Here is a 16,570-nt window from a genome sequence, read left to right on the forward strand (position 1 = left end):
AGTTCCTGGTCTTGCAGTTTAACAGTCAATCTCACTTTTTCCATATATAATCTAAAATTTAACTTAATAACAGGATATTTAAGTGTGTGTATCTATATCTGTCTCCAGATTGTCACTTTTTTAAATGTTAAGGAGGATAAGTATAAATGGATTTTAGATACTTGACTGTTCCTTTTGGAACTGACCAGACATTAGAAATTGTCATCCAAAAAGTTTATGCTATTGCATCTTATTCTATTGAAGTAGGTAGAACCACTCATTATCAGGAATACTGAAGGATCTTATTCTGCCTAAGTCTGGGGACTTTTAAGGATGAACTCTAAATGTGAATGATGATGGCCTTTCTTGGGAAAATCAACAAAAGGTAATTCATTAAAGAGAGTAAAAAAACCAATATGGAGTGTCTAACCAATGGAAACATTGTTATTGGCAAATTGGAATCCCAATTTATTATGTAAAAAGGAGATTTTTCTAGACTGGAAAGTCCAGAAAAGGATTTAAAAGCATAAGGGGGCTTAAGTATATCAGAAAAGTAGCATTTCAAATCAGTGTTAAAAATGACTTGTTCATCTGTACCATTTTTCTAGATTCCATATATATGCATTAATATATGATATTTGTTTTCCCTTTCTGACTAATGTCACTCTGTACGACAGTCTCTTGGTCCATCCGTGTCTCTGCAAATGGCACAGTTTCATTCCTTTTCTATGGCTGAGTAATTTCCCTATATGTATATTACACCTTCTTTATCCATTCCTCTGTTGATGGACCTTTAGGTGGCTTTTATGCCCTGGCTATTGTAAATAGCACTACAGTGAACTTTGGGGTGTATGTATCTTTTGGAATTAAGGTTTTCTCTGGGTACATGCCCAGGAGTGGGATTGCTGGGTCATATGGAAGTTCTGTTTTACTTTTTTAAAGAAACCTCCATACTATTCTCCATAGTGGCCAGAATGAGAAGGAAATCCAATAAACAGGGGTTATGCATATACATATAGCTGATTCATTTTGCTGTATGGCAGGAGCTAACATGTAAAGCGACTATACTCCAATAAATTTTTTAAATGGATTATTCAGTAGATATTTTATGGGTGACTGAGTATCCATCTGGGAAATAAAGGCTTAATCTTAATATATATTGTTGAGGTCCTTTAATGGACTGGAACCTGGTGGTCCGTAGTCGACCGATAAGAAAGTAGAGGGAAAGAAGCTGATATTCCTTGGTTTACGCAGAAAGCCAATAAAGCCCCTGCACAGGGCTTGCTCTGTTCACGAAGGCCTCAGGTGCCCTCTCGATGAGGTGAAGGCACAGAGCGCCTTCTTGAGAGGGTCTTAGAAGCCCGGGCAGGAAAGTGAACTCAGAGAGCCTCTGCGCTCCAGGGGATCAGCCTGAAAAAGAGAGGGAGAGAGAGAGAGAAAGACAGACACGGGGGCCAGAGTTCTGATGGACCAATGGTGTTTTAATCAACATGGTGTGGGCATATATACTGTTTTACAAGGTAGTTATTCTCAGCAAAGATAAAGATTAAAATTTCAGACTTAGAAAACATAGGCGATCCATATTAAAGAGAGAGTTGTAAACAATCACTTTTACAGTATGGTTCACAAGAAGGAAGAAGGTACTTATCACAGTATAGAAAAACTAATGAAGGAAATGCCTGAATTCCTCAGCGCCCTGGAGAGGTTTGCCTCTCCTCTTAATTCTTGTATTCAGGAATTAATCAGGAACTGAGAATTCCTGACAGATCCAAAACAGCACACAGGAAGCCTCCTATTAAATGCTTCCTGACAATATATGGCCTCCCTGACCCTTGTTTAGGAGAAGGCAATGCACCCCACTCCAGTCCTCTTGCCTGGAAAATCCCATGGGCGGAGGAGCCTGGTAGGCTGCAATCCATGGGGTTGCTAAGAGTCGGACAGGACTGAGTGACTTCACTTTCACTTTTCACTTTCATGCATTGGAGAAGGAAATGGCAACCCACTCCAGTGTTCTTGCCTAGAGAATCCCAGGGACGGGGGAGCCTGGTGGGCTGCCGTCTTTGGGGTCGCACAGAGTTGGACACGACTGAAGCGACTTAGCAGCAGCAGCAGATCCTTGTTTAAAAAGCATGGATATTTCCTTGAAACAATTTAACAAATGGGTAATCTCTTTCTGGTGGTGGTTCAGTAGCTCTGTGGTGTCAGACTCTTTGTGACCCCATGGACTGTAGCCTGCCAAGCTTCTCTGTCCATGAGATTTCCCAGGCAAGAATATTAGAGTGGGTTGCCATTTCCTTCTCCAGGAGATACTTCTGACCCAGGAATCAAACCCAGGTCTCCTGCATTGCAGGAAGATAATTGCATTGCAGGTGGTTTCTTTACTAACTGAGCTACCAGGGAAGCCCAATCTCTAAGTATTATATAATATTTTTAACTTGTATATTTGAAGAGATTATAAACTGCAACAATAAAGCCCAAATCTAACAGAAAAGTGAAAAAGGAATATTTTCATAGAAGAAAGGAAGTACAGATATCCATAAAGCAGAGGAAAAAGGTACTCAAATGCAATTGTATTAAGAAAAATGCAAATTAAAACTATAAATGAGATCTCATTAGCATATTAATGGACAACTCTGCTGGAACAGGCATGGGAAATAGGCAGTGTCATCCTTTGCTTATGAGAATATAAATGATTACCAGCTTTAAAGACATTTGACAATATTTGTCAAACTCTAAAATGTATATCCCCTGTGACCCAGTAATTGCCTGTCTAGGAATTTATCCTACAGATGAAGGTTACATTTCAGTTCAGTTCAGTCACTCAGTTGTGTCTGACTCTTTGTGACCCCATTGACTGCAGCACGCCAGGTCTCCCTGTCCATCACCAACTCCTGGAGTTTACTCAGACTCATGTCTGTTGAGTTGGTGGTGCTGTCCAACCATCTCATCCTCTGTCGTCCCCTTCTGCTTTCAATCTTTCCCAGCATCAGGGTCTTTTCAAAAGAGTCAGTTCTTTGCATCAGGTGGCCAAAGTGTTGGAGTTTCAGCTTCAGCATCAGTCCTTCCAGTGAATATTCAGGACTGATTTCCTTTAGGATGGACTGGTTTGATCTCCTTCCAGTCCAAGGGACTCTCAAGAGTCTTCTCCAACACCACAGGTCAAGAGCATCAATTCTTTGGCACTCATTTTTCTTTATAGTCCAACTCTCACATTCATACATGACTACTGGAAAAACTGTAGCTTTGACTAGATGGACCTTTGTTGACAAAGTAATGTCTCTGCATTTAATATGCTGTCTAGGTTGGTCATAAGTTTTCTTCCAAGGAGCAAGCATCTTCTAATTTCATGGCTGCAGTCACCATCTGCAATAATTTTGGGAGACCAAAAAAATAAAGGCTGTCACTGTTTCGAATTGTTTCCCCATCTATTTGCCATTAAGTGATGGGACCAGATGCCACGATCTTAGTTTTCTGAATATTGAGTTTTAAGCCAACTTTTTCACTCTCTTCTTTCACTTTCATGAAGAGGCTCTTTAGTTCCTCACTTTCTGCCATAAGGGTGGTGTCACCTACCTATCTGAGGTTATTGATATTTCTCCTGGCAATCTTGATTCTAGCTTTTGCTTCATCCAGCCCAGCGTTTCTCATGATGTAGTCTGCATATAAGTTAAATAAGCAAGGTAACAATATACAGCCTTGATGTACTCCTTTCCTGATTTGGAACCAGTCTGTTGTTCCCTGTCCAGTTCTGACTTGCTTCCTGACCTGCATATAGGTTTCTCAAGAGGCAGGCCAGGTGGTCTGGTATTCCCATCTCTTAAATAATTTTCCCACAGTTTGTTTGTGATCGACACAGTCAAAGCCTTTGGCATAGTCAATAAAGCAGAAATATATATTTTTCTGGAACTTTCTTGCTTTTACGATGATCAAATGGATGTGGCCATTTGATCTCTGGTTCCTCTGCCTTTTTAAAATCCATGTTGAACTTCTGGAAGTTCACAGTTCATGTACTGTTGAAGCCTGGCTTGGAGAATTTTGAGCATTACTTTACTAGCGTGTTAAATGAGTGCAATTGTCCAGTAGTTTGAGCATTCTTTGACATTGCCTTTCTTTGAGATTGGAATGAAAACTGACCTTTTCCAGTCCTGTGGCCACTGCTGAGTCTTCCAAATTTGTTGGCATATTGAGTGCAGCACTTTCACAGCATCATCTTTTAGGATTTGAAATAGCTCAACTGGAATTCTATCACCTCCACTAGCTTTGTTCGTAGTGATGCTTCCTAAGGCCCACTGGACTTCGCATTCCAGGATGGCTGGCTCTAGGTGAGTGATCACACCATCATGATTATCTGGGTTGTGAAGATCTTTTTTGTGCAGTTCTTCTGTGTATTCTTGCCACCTCTTAATATCTTCTGCTTCTGTTAGGTGCATACCATTTCTGTCCTTTATTGTGCCCATCTTTGCTTATTATTAGTGTTCCCCTGGTATCTCTAACTCTCTTGAAGAGATCTCTAGTCTTTCCTATACTATTGTTTCCCTCTATTTCTTTGCATTGATCACTGAGGAAGACTTTCTTCCTTGCTGTTCTTTGGAACTCTGCATTTCAAATGGATATGTCTTTCCTCTTTTCCTTTGCCTTTTGCTTCTCTCTTTTCACAGCTATTTGTAAGGCCTCCTCAGACAACCATTTTGCTTTTTTTGCATTTCTTTTTCTTGGGAATGTTCCCGATCTCTCCCTCCTGTGCACAAACCTCCTTCCATAGTTCTTCAGATACTCTGTCTATCAGATTTAATCCCTTGTATATATTTCTCACTTCCACTGTATAATTGTAAGGGATTTGATTTAGGTCATACCTGAATGGTCTAGTGGTTTTCCTTACTTTCTTCAATTTGTCTGAATTTTCCAATAAGAAGTTCATGATCTGAGCCACAATCAGCTGCCGTTCTTATGTTTACTGACTGTATAGAGCTTCTCTATCTTTTGTTGCAAAGAATATAATCAATCTGATTTTAGTATTGACCATCTGGTGATGTCCATGTGTAGAGTCTTCTCTTGTGTTGTTGGAAGAGGTGTTTGCTATGACCAGTGCGTTCTCTTGGCAAACCTCTATTATCCTTTGCCCTGCTTCATTCTGTACTACATTCTGTAAGTTACAGTGCATATGTTCAATGTATGAGGTTATTCATTGCAGCACTGTTTGTAATAACAAAAATTATGAACAGAAAATTGGGTTAAACACTGTGACATATCCAGTGAATGAAACACTTCAGAACTGTTGAAAAATAAACCAGCTGTATATGAAGGATAGTGATCAAAGTCACATTGTGTATCAAAATTATATTGTGAAGTCAAGATAGAAAATTATGGAAAACTGTCTCTTACAGCTAACCATTGAGTAGAAGGAAAGCACCAACATGCACAAACACACACACACACAAATCTGCTTTAGAATATGCATAGATTCTAGCAGGACAGCCAATAATTAGTAGCAACCAGTTCTTTTAGGGAAAGGAACAGAAGTTGCAGAGACAGGATTGGAGAGAGACTTTTCAATATTTTCCTTTTTGTTTTTGAAACATTCAATTTTCAAATGTCGTACTCATTACTCAGTAGTAAATAATTTACAAGTAAGTAAGCTTTCCTTTTGCTTGAAAGCAAAAGACCTCTCTGCATATAAGGGGGACTGTTGTACCTCATTCCCAGCTGCTATTACATTGGATTATTGTGGACACAGGGAAGGGATTATTGCAACTTATGTTTGGTTTTGTTTTCCAGGACGTTGTTGGCTTTAGGATGTCATGTGGGTATATCAGATGAACACGCTGAAGAAAAAGTGAAAAAAATGAAGCTGCCAAAGAAGTAAGTTGAATGTCTGAGCAATGTTAGACGGTCCATGCTTTACTTTAGTGTGACTGCACCCACAGGACTCGCAATGGAATCCTAGATTCCTTGCTTACACATAAGCTGTAAAATTCAGATTCAGCATTGAAACATGCTGCATTAATGTAGGGGCTTCATCGAGTTTATGGTGGTGGGGTGAGAGTTTCCATCACAGTGCCCAAAGGGGAAACAGGCTCACAAAATATTTGATAGTATGTTATGAGTAGGTTATTTTCCTTGTGTGTGTGTGAGCACACGTGTCCACATCCTTATTGTATGTGGTTTCCCACTTTTCATCAGAAAATGTATCGTTTTATTCATTTTCACAAAGAAAGTCTATTTGAGGAGGAGTTATGAAGTCAGTGTTACCATGCCCACTTTAAGATGAGAAAACTGAGCCATGGGATGCTCTGGGAATTATTTTGCCTACTGTACTGCAGCCTCTGTGACCTTGTTTTAACTTCTTAAAACTTCAGCTTTCTTACCCCCTCACAGGTGGAATTAAATAAGCGCTTAATGAATTATAGCTGTTTCATTATGTTACTTTTTTGTTAAGTATTCAAACCACTCTTTTGGGGCCTGTGTCTCATAAATAGCATGCCTGGAAGTTTGCCAAGTTACTATCATGGAGATGAAAACAAAGTACCGAAGTACGCATGAGTGAATGAGTGCAAGTCGCTCAGTCGTGTCTGACTCTTTGTGACCCCATAGCCTATACAGTCCATGGACTTCTCCAGGCCAGAATACTGAAGTGGGTAGCCTTTCCCTTCTCCAGGGGATATTCCCAACCCAGGAATCGAACCCAGGTCTCCTGCAATGCAGGCGGGTTTTTTACCATCTGAGCCACATGGGAAAACCAAGGTACACGTAGCTATTCCATAATTTTCTTCCGTCACCCCAGATAAACATAAAGTATAAATAGTGTGCTTGCTATGCAAATGCAAATTCTAGCAGATCCTTTAAGCCAACAAACATTTTTACTCAGGTCCTCCATTTTAAGAAAGGTATTAAAAATACATTGTACAAAGTTGTATAAAGTGTACGACTAATTTTTGAGACCAAAACCATATACAGTAAGTCCTGCATATATAAACCTTCAAGTTACAAACGTTCAAAGATGCAGATGTGTATCTAGTTCCAGCAAGGAACCAGAACCTGTGCCATCAAATGTCAGGCATTAGTGAAATTGCAGCATGCTCTCCCCTCTGTCTCCTGTTGCTAACAATCCTTCAGCTCTACTGTCTCCTGCCCCCTCTCCCTCCTCCAGTCAGTAATTCTTCTTGCCTGTTCACTCGATGCCAGCCCCTGTATGCCCACTATTGGACTACTATACTTTTCAAGGTACTGTGCCTGCTTGATTGCTAAGTCGCTTCAGTTGTGTCCAACTCTTTATGACTCTATGAACCTCGACCTGCCGGGCTCCTCTGTCTATGGGGTTCTCCAGGCAACAATACTGGAGTGGGTTGCCATGCACTTCTCTAGGGGATCTTCCTGACCCAGGGATCAAACCTGTGTTTCATGTCTCCTGTATTGGTAGGCAGGTTCTTTACCACTAGCACCACCTAGGAAGCCCTCAAGGTACTGTACTGTAAGATTAAAAATCTTTTCTTTATTTTTTGTGTTTGTTTTTCATGTATTATTTGTGTGAAAATATTATTACAGTACCATATAGCGATTGTGTTAGATAGATACCTGGGCTAACTTTTTTGGACTTACAAACTCAGTCCTAATAGAACTCATTTGTATGTAGGGGGCCTATTGTATAAAAGGAAACAAACAGAAACACTGTAACTAAAGTATTCAATGAATCAAGTGACAGATGTAACAGATAGCATCTGTAGCAGAGCAGACCAAGTAGAAGAAAGAGTAAATGACCTGGAGGATAAGAATAAAGAAATAATGCAGTTACCAGAGGAGGGGACACTTAAGATTAAAAGAATGATGAAGCCTATAAAAACTATCATATTCTATCAGAAACACAAATATCTGAATAATTGGGTTTCAGGATAGGAGAGGGAGATGGAGACACGGAATTCATTTAAAGAAACTATATTTGTGATCATCTCAGGCTTAGGGAAAGACTTGGACATACAGGTCCATAAAGCTAAAAGAATGCCCTATTATCTCAATGTAAAAAGACCTTCTCCAAGATGCATGACAGTGAAACTGTCAAAAATCAATGAGAAAGAAATCATCCTACATAAAACTAGGGGGGGAAAAAGTGACCTACAAAGGGATCCCATTAAGCTATTAATTGATTTCTCAACAGAAACTCTATGGGGCAAGAGAGGATGGAATGACATGTTCAAAGTGTTGAGAAATAAAAATTGCCAGCCAAGAATACTTTATGCAACAAAGTTGCCTTACAGATATCAAGGAGATGTAAAGCCTTTCCCAGAGGAAAGCTGAGGGAGTTCACCACCAATAGACCTGCCTTGCAGGAAATGTTGAAAGGAATTCTTCAAGCTGAAATGAAAAGATGCTGATCAGCAACAAAACAACATACAAAAATACACACTACACTGGTGTTAGACAAACAAAGACAGTCTGATGTAGAGAAGTATTAGGGTGGTGTATCAATCACTTCACTGTAGTACAAAAGTTAAAGGAAGAAAATAGTAAAAGAATTATGTGTGTTTAGTCTCAGTCTTGTATGACTCTTGTGACCCCATAGACTGTAGCCTGCCAGGCTTCTCTGTCCATGGGATTCTCCAGGCCAGAATACTGGAATGGGTTGCCAGGGTATCCTGACCCAGGGATCGAACCCAGGTCTCCTGCATTGCAGTCAGACTCTTTACCGACTGAGCTACAAGGAAAGCCTGTAAAAAGAATTATAGATACTATAAATATAAATTATTAATGAATGCAGGACATAAAAAGAAGTAAATTGTATCGTCAGTAATGTAAAAGAGAGGAGAAAAAGTTGGATCCTTTATAGGTGAGTTGCTATTAGCCTAAAATGGACTATTTTATCTGTATGATATTTTATGTAATTTGCAAGGTTACCACAAAAGGAAAACCTAGGATGGATTCACAAAGACCAAGAAACAGAAAACAAAGCATACCAACGTGGAAAATAATTTATGGATGTTGACACAGACAGAAGGAAAAAGAAACAATGGAAATAAAAAGTAACCAGAGAGCAATTAATAGGATGGCGTTAGTATGCCTTTGCATGTCAATAATTACTCTAAATGTAAATGGATTAAATTCACCATTCAAAAAGTATAGAACAGTTGGATGGATTAAAAAAAAAAAGACCTAACTATACACTGCCTACAGGAGATCCATTTCAGATTTAACAACACATGTAGATTCAAACTGTAGTTGGAATGATGTGCTTCGTTCCCTTTTTGAAAATAGGCAATCTGAGTGTTGGTTTTTTTCCCTGATAATACAGATCATCTCTCTAAAAATCTGTGAGGACTTTTATAGAATATGTGATTCATTGTAGTTCTGTTTTCCTTCTTCTCCCTCTTCCTCCTCACCCTCCTCTCTCAACAAACCAGCAGGCAACTGAATAGTACAGCACATTACTGTCTATTCTTAAGTTTGTAAATCTTGCCACATTGGTTATAAAATTAAACTCTTGACCCACTGCAGAGTTTGATGAGCAGAGTCCAATTGCTGAAGGAATAAAGTAAAACACAACTGAAAAGGAACACATTCCCAGATACTGTGGTTCACAATATCTATATCCCTGAGTAATTGAGAATTTTCTTAAATCTAAAAGTTTAAATGAAAGTGCAGTTCTTATCTGAGTACCAACGCCTGTTATTCACACTTTGTTAGCAATTATCTGCTGTTAAGTCAACCCCAAATGTAGTAGGTCAGAACCTGGTTGCTTTAGATATCACTGGGAAGTAAGAGATAGTGCTAAGTTATGAAAAAGTATATTAGAATTATTTGAGAAGTATTTAAGACTAGTGCTAAATTCCCTCCCTCCTGCACCACAGTCTCACTCTGATGATGTAAAACCACTATAGTGATGTGAAGTTGAAGTGTAACTGGTATCTCTCAGGCGTATTGGGGCAGATACAAGGTTAAAAATGATATTCTCGGTGTTCATGTATGTGTATACATTTTAAATGACTTTCAGAAATGAATGCTTAGATGGAGCCAGAATATGCAGACCCATATTTATGTAGTGCATATAGACACAAGCCCACACACAAAATTCAGTGTCTATAAATATTTACCTAAATGAAAAAGTGTTACAAATGCAGCTGGATTTTCTTTCCAGAAGTATGAGGCACTGTGATTGTGAAGAAAGAAATATTTATATCCTCTTTTTATTTGTAGTGAGTAAATTTCACAGACCACAAATTTTAAAATGTGCCAGCATGTAATGTTCTTCATTTGTTCTCATTGGACTTAATTTCCTATTTAAACCCAATGGGCCTTGCAGCCAGATTGCAGCTTGTTAGTGAAAACCTAGTCCTAGTCTGTTCAGTGCAAACTCAATTGAAATCACAGTTTTCTGTGTTTATTCTCACCTTTATGTTTTGATTTTAAAGGTCATCTTCTGAAAGCACTCTTTCTCTGTCTCCTTAAAATTGCAGCCTATTTAAAATTGTGCTTTCTCTCCTGTCCCCTTTTCTACTTGATTTTTTTCTGATAGTATTTAAATATCGTCTAACATACTATTATATTATGTTTATTTTGCTTACTGCCTTAGTCTTCATCTAAACATAATTATCTATAAAAATAGATTGTTTATCCATGTTATTCAGTGATGTATCATTAGTTCCCAGAACAGGACCTGAAACATTTGAGTACAGGATAAATCTTTGTTGTTAAGTTCGAATTCAAAGCTTACCCTCTTACTCCCAGGGCTGTGTATCTTTGGGACACTCACCTGATGGGGAGGAAACATTGGGTCCTTGGGCATTCTCTTTTGAGTTTGCTGTCAGGAACTGAAAGACATCAAAGAAAACCAGAGCCAGACAGAAGTTAAAGGCATAAAGACAAATTTTATTCCAGAACTATTACAATAGGGGAAGAGAAACCTCAGTAGTCATACACTGGGTTGGCCAAAAAATTCAGGTTTTTCCGTGAGATATTATGGAAAAACTCAAATGAATTTTTGGCAAACCCAAAACAGCAAGGACAAGTGGGGATTTGTAGACAGGACCAGAGTTAGGGGTCAGTGGATGAAAAATTACTAAGAGGTAACATCAAGGAAAAGGGGGATTCTGGTAAAACAAAATTTGTAGGATTGTTGCTAATGGCAGATCAGAGTGATAGGATGTCAAAGGTGGCAGATGAGGAATGTGATCAGATATCATGAGTAGGGGATTTCCACCAAGCTGACCTAAGCAAGAGTCTTGCTAAAACTAGACTAAGCAAAACAAGATCAAATCCTACGATTAGAAGCCAGGTCAGAAAGAGGATTCAGAAGAGCTTGAGTCAGGTTTGGTCAAAGGAGATTCTTTATGAATTGTCTGCATTTACCTCTTCTGACATCTTACTGATTTTGAGTGGCCTTCGCCTGCAGCTGTTTGAAGCAGTATTTTGCTTTCCCAGCCGGAGATTAAAGTCAGGTCTCAGTGGTGAGAGCACTGAATTCTAGCCACCAGACCAGTGACCAATGTGACAGGGTCCCTGACCCATCGGCTTTGTTGTAATGAATCCCCACAAAGAGACAGAAAGTAGTGAAACCAAGTGTTTATTAGGAGAAAAAAGGTACATGTGAATATACTCACAGGACAGATTCAGAGAGTTGTGCCCTCTGGGTAGTTTGAATCACTTTTATGGAGCATTTCTTCTGGGTTTTCTCTAGACAGTCCTCTTGCTTTGCCTGGCTCTGGGTCCATCTGTAGTATTTCTCAGGATCCTCCTGTGTGTGTGTGCTATCTCTTAGCCAAGATGGATTCTAGTGGGCAGGGTAATATCACTGACTATGGTGTGATAGCCCTTCCTTTTTGATCTGCAAGGAGCCCTTCTGTACATATATAGTCGGGAAGGTCTCCTTGACTTTGAGAATGAGGAAACTATAGTCTCTTTATCTTTTATCTGGACAGGGCTCAGCACCTCTAAATATTCTCCTGCTGTTGTCCTCATCTTGAAGTATCTGTCCACAGGGGACCAACTCCAGCTACTCAGCTTGGGGTCCGTCTATCTCCTGTCTCATTTTGGGATGCATGTTTTCCTGACTGATCTTTGGACCGCACACTGGATCTTTCTTCCTCGTCTCTTTTGAGTCCTCCAGGTCCTTGCTGTGCTTTCACCTCCACTCAGGCCTCTTTTGGAGGTTGGAAACCTAGGAACACTGTCTTCGGCAACTTGAGGACTTTAGTCTCTTGGCAGAGGGAGGAGGGAAAGTTGCCTGGCAGCCTAGTCTTGGTTTGGTGCCAAATCTGTTCTCCTGAATCTGTGCTACACAAGGGTTTGGGTGTGGGAGATTCTGGAAACTGGCCATTCTCCTGGGTCTAATCTGGTAAGTAAGCCAGAAGCTCCCTTGACTGTGGGATCTATCTGGTCTCCATCTGGGCAAGCAGGTTGAGAACGCTGAATTCCTCTAATTCTCTCCTCCTCTAGGCTCTGAAACCTTCATCCAGCACATCAGGTTCTTGCTCTTTTAATGTTCAAAAGTAGAGCTATTCATATCAGAAGGCCTTTCTCTAAATACTGTTGTCCTTTGTATGACTTTTCAAAGCCTATTCTAAAAACCCAAAAGCCAAGAATGGTTTTTTTGATCTTTCTTGAAATGATCCTCTCTTGGTTTGTTTCAAAGGGGATATGGAGTACAAAGAAGAACTTGGAGTAAAAAAGGGATTAAAGATGGTGGAGGCACAGGGCATGTCATATTACATGTTTATTTAAAAGCAAAATGGGGATTTCCCTGGTAATCCAAGGGCTGAGCTCTGAGCTCCCAATTCAGGGAGCCTGGGTTCAGTCCCTGGTCAGGGAAATAGATCCCACGGCAACTGAGACCCAGTGCAGCCAAATCAGTTCAGTTTAGTTGCTCAGTCGTGTCTGACTCTTTGCGACCCCATGGACTGCAGCACCCCAGACTTCCCTGTCCATCACCAACTCCAGGAGCTTGCTCAAACTCAGGTCCATACAGTTGGTGATGTCATCCAACCATCTCATCCTCTGTACTCCCCTTCTTCTCCTGTCTTCAGTGGTTCCCAGCATCAGGGTCTTTTCCGATAAGTCAGCTCTTTGCATCATGTAGCCAAGATATTGGAGCTTTGCTTCAGCATCAGTCCTTCCAATGAATATTCAGGGTTGATTTCCTTAAGGATTGACTGGTTTGATCTCCTTGCAGTCCAAGGGACTCTCAAGAGTCTTCTCCAACACCACAGTTCAAAAGAATCAATTCTTCAGCACACAGCCTTCTTTATGGTCCAGCTCTCACATCCATACATGACTACTGGAAAAACCACAGCTTTGACTAGATGGACCTTTGTAATGTCTCTGCTTTTTAATATTCTATTTAGGTTTGTCATAGCTTTTCTTCAAAGGATCAAGCTTCTTTTAATTTCATGGTTGCAGTCACCATCTGTATTGATTTTGGAGCCCAAGAAAATAAAGTCTGTCACTGTTTCCATTTAGTGACAACCAAATAAATAAATAAATTGTTTTAAAAAAATATATGTAAAGAGAAGAAGCAAAGTAGTAGAAGAAACAGATCCTTTCTAATTTCTCAACTGAAATTATTCTTCTGTATTTGTTTTCTGGAGGTTTTTTTTTTTTTTTTTTTTTTAATATTTTCAGTCTCCTTTCTTTAAGAATGTCAGCCCAGCACCATTTTTAGTAGCTGTGCTTCTAGCAAAACTTGTTCTGAATATCTGTGGTATGCAGTCATCTGAGATTTTCCATTTTTTCCAAGGTACTTGGAGGTCTGGTTTGGTTTTGAAATTTGCAGCTAACATCCACTGAACTTGGACATAATCTTTTCATGTTTACTGTGCATCTTTCACAATGTAATGACTTCCAAGCTTCATTTACTCTGATTCATACTAAACAAGTAAGCTTGAGAGGGAGAGGCTGGAAAAACAGAAAAGGCTTATCCTTAGTGTTTTGGGTGTTCTGCCCTGTTTTTGTTGCACTACTTTATTTGGCCCTTGAGTGATATTATACTGAACACAATAAAAAAAAAAAAAACTCATTAGGAATTCCTGCTTGGGGAAAAAATGTGGATCAGGTGGGAATGAAGCACAGAATTGAATTGCTGCTTCACATGACCATTCACCCCTGGGGCCAAGTGTTATCAGTTGTTTGTTTACATCTTTGATAATTCAATGCAAATGAAACTGGAAGTTAGTCAGTCCTCCCCCGCACCCCAACCCTTCCCCCTCACCAGGCAAAGAAGTTTTTAAAAAGAAATTTTGCTGTAAGGAAACTGATGCTCAGAGTGTTTATGTGATTTGTTAATCTCACTAAAAAAAAAATTTATTATATATCACATCAAATAAAACTAACAGCTAGTAACTACAAAAGAACTCTGATACTTTGAAAATGACCATACTGAATGTATTTGTTTAGTACCATATATATTCCTCATAACCTAATTTTGCAAAAAGATTGATGGTATTGCATCTTAGAGTATGAAAGTAAAGGAAGTTAAAAACTACAGCTACTAGACAAATACATGACAGAAGAAAGAGATCTATTGACTGATTCTAGCAGAATTTTCCCTGAAAGCTTGAAAAGGTAGGATACATTACATAGATGTCTTTAATATGAGCTAAGTATGTTTTCAGTTCAGTTTAGTCACTCAGTGGTGTACAACTCTTTGCGACCCCATGAATCGCAGCACGCCAGGCCTCCCTGTCCATCACCAACTCCCGGAGTTCACTCAAACTTACGTCCATCGAGTCGGTGATGCCATCCAGCCATCTCATCCTCTGTCGTCCCCTTCTCTTCCTGCCCCCAATCCCTCCAAGCATCAGGGTTTTTTCCAATGAGTCAACTCTTCGATGAGGTGGCCAAAGTATTAGAGTTTCAGCTTTAGCATCAGTCCTTCCAGTGAACACCCAGGACTGATCTCCTTTAGGATGGACTGGTTGGATCTCCTTTCAGTCCAAGGGACTCTCAAGAGTCTTCTCCAACACCACAGTTCAAAAGCATCAATTCTTCAATGCTCAGCTTTCTTCACAGTTCAACTCTCACATCCATACATGACCACTGGAAAAACCATAGCCTTGACTAGACGAACCTTTGTTGGCAAATAATGTCTCTGCTTTTTAATATGCTGTCTAGGTTGGTCATAACTTTCCTTCCAAGGAGTAAGCGTCTTTTAATTTCATGGCTGCAGTCGCCATCTGCAGTGATTTTGGAGCCCCCCAAAATAAAGTCTGACACTGTTTCCACTGTTTCCCCATCTAATTCCCATGAAGTGATGGGACCAGATGCCATGATCTGAAGTTTTCTGAATGTTGAGCTTTAAGCCAACTGTTTCACTCTCCACTTTCACTTTCAACAACAGGCTTTTTAGTTCCTCTTCACTTTCTCTCATAAGAGTGGTGACATCCGTATATCTGAGATTATTGATATTTCTCCCAGCAATCTTGATTCCAGCTTGTGCTTCATCCAGCCCAGCGTTTCTCATGATGTACTCTGCATGTAAGTTAAATAAGCAGGCTGACAATATACAGCCTTGACATACTCCTTTTCCTATTTGGAACCAGTCTGTTGTTCCATGTCCAGTTCTAACTGTTGCTTCCTGACCTGCATATAGGTTTCTCAAGAGGCAGGTCAGGTAGTCTGATATTCCCATCTCTTTCAGAATTTTTCACAGTTTATTGTGATCCACACAGTCAAAGGCTTTGGCATAGTCAATAAAGCAGAAATAGATGTTTTTCTGGAACTCTCTTGCTTTTTCGATGATCCAGAGGATGTTGGCAATTTGATCTCTGGGTCCTCTGCTTTTTCTAAAACCAGCTTGAACATCTGGAAGTTCACAGTTCACATATTGCTGAAGCCTGGCTTGGAGAATTTTGAGCATTACTTTACTAGCATGTGAGATGAGTACAATTGTGTGGGAGTTTGAGCATTCTTTGGCATTGCCTTTCTTTGGGATTGGAATGAAAACTGACCTTTTCCAGTCCTGTGGCCACTACTGAGTCTTCCAAATTTGTGGGCATATTGAGTTCAGCACTTTCACAGCATCATCTTTTAGGATTTGAAATAGCTCAACTGGGATTACATCACCTCCACTAGCTTTGTTCGTAGTGATGCTTTCTAGGCCCACTTGACTTCACATTCCAGGATGTCTGGTTCTAGGTGAGTGATCACACCATCGTGATTATCTTGGTCGTGAAGATCTTTTTTTTACAGTTTTTCCGTGTATTCTTGCCACCTCTTCTTAATATCTTCTGCTTCTGTTAGGTCCCTACCATTTCTGTCCTTTATCAAGCCCATCTTTGCATGAAATGTTCCCTTTGTATCTCTAAGTTTCTTGAAGAGATCTCTAGTCTTTCCCATTCTATTGTTTCCCTCTATTTCTTTGGTTTGATCACTGAGAAAGGCTTTCTTATCTCTTCTTACCATCCTTTGGAACTCTACATTCAGATGCTTATATCTTTCTTTTTCTCCTTTGCTTTTTGCTTCTCTTCTTTTCACAGCTATTTGTAAGGTCTCCTCAGACAGCCGTTTTGCCTTTTTGTATTTCTTTTTCTTGGGGACGGTCTTGATCCCTGTCTCCTGTACAGTGTTACGAACTTTCGTCCATAGTTCATCAGGCACTCTGTCTATCAGATAT

At 39.8% G+C, this 16,570-nt stretch overlaps 1 protein-coding gene across 3 annotated transcripts in view; it reads left to right on the top strand.

Moving 5' to 3' along the window:
* RYR2 (ryanodine receptor 2) overlaps positions 1–16,570 on the top strand; it is an 832,848-nt gene that overhangs the window by 494,405 nt on the left and 321,873 nt on the right. For all 3 annotated transcript variants that reach the window (XM_070781954.1, XM_070781952.1, XM_070781953.1), the window contains one exon: positions 5,755–5,838. In XM_070781954.1, the coding sequence (XP_070638055.1) occupies positions 5,755–5,838 (84 nt within the window). The remainder of the gene's footprint in view (positions 1–5,754; positions 5,839–16,570) is intronic.

This window comes from Bos indicus, chromosome 28 (genome assembly GCF_029378745.1).
Source record: "Bos indicus isolate NIAB-ARS_2022 breed Sahiwal x Tharparkar chromosome 28, NIAB-ARS_B.indTharparkar_mat_pri_1.0, whole genome shotgun sequence".
In the NCBI taxonomy this organism is placed as follows: Eukaryota; Metazoa; Chordata; class Mammalia; order Artiodactyla; family Bovidae; genus Bos; species Bos indicus.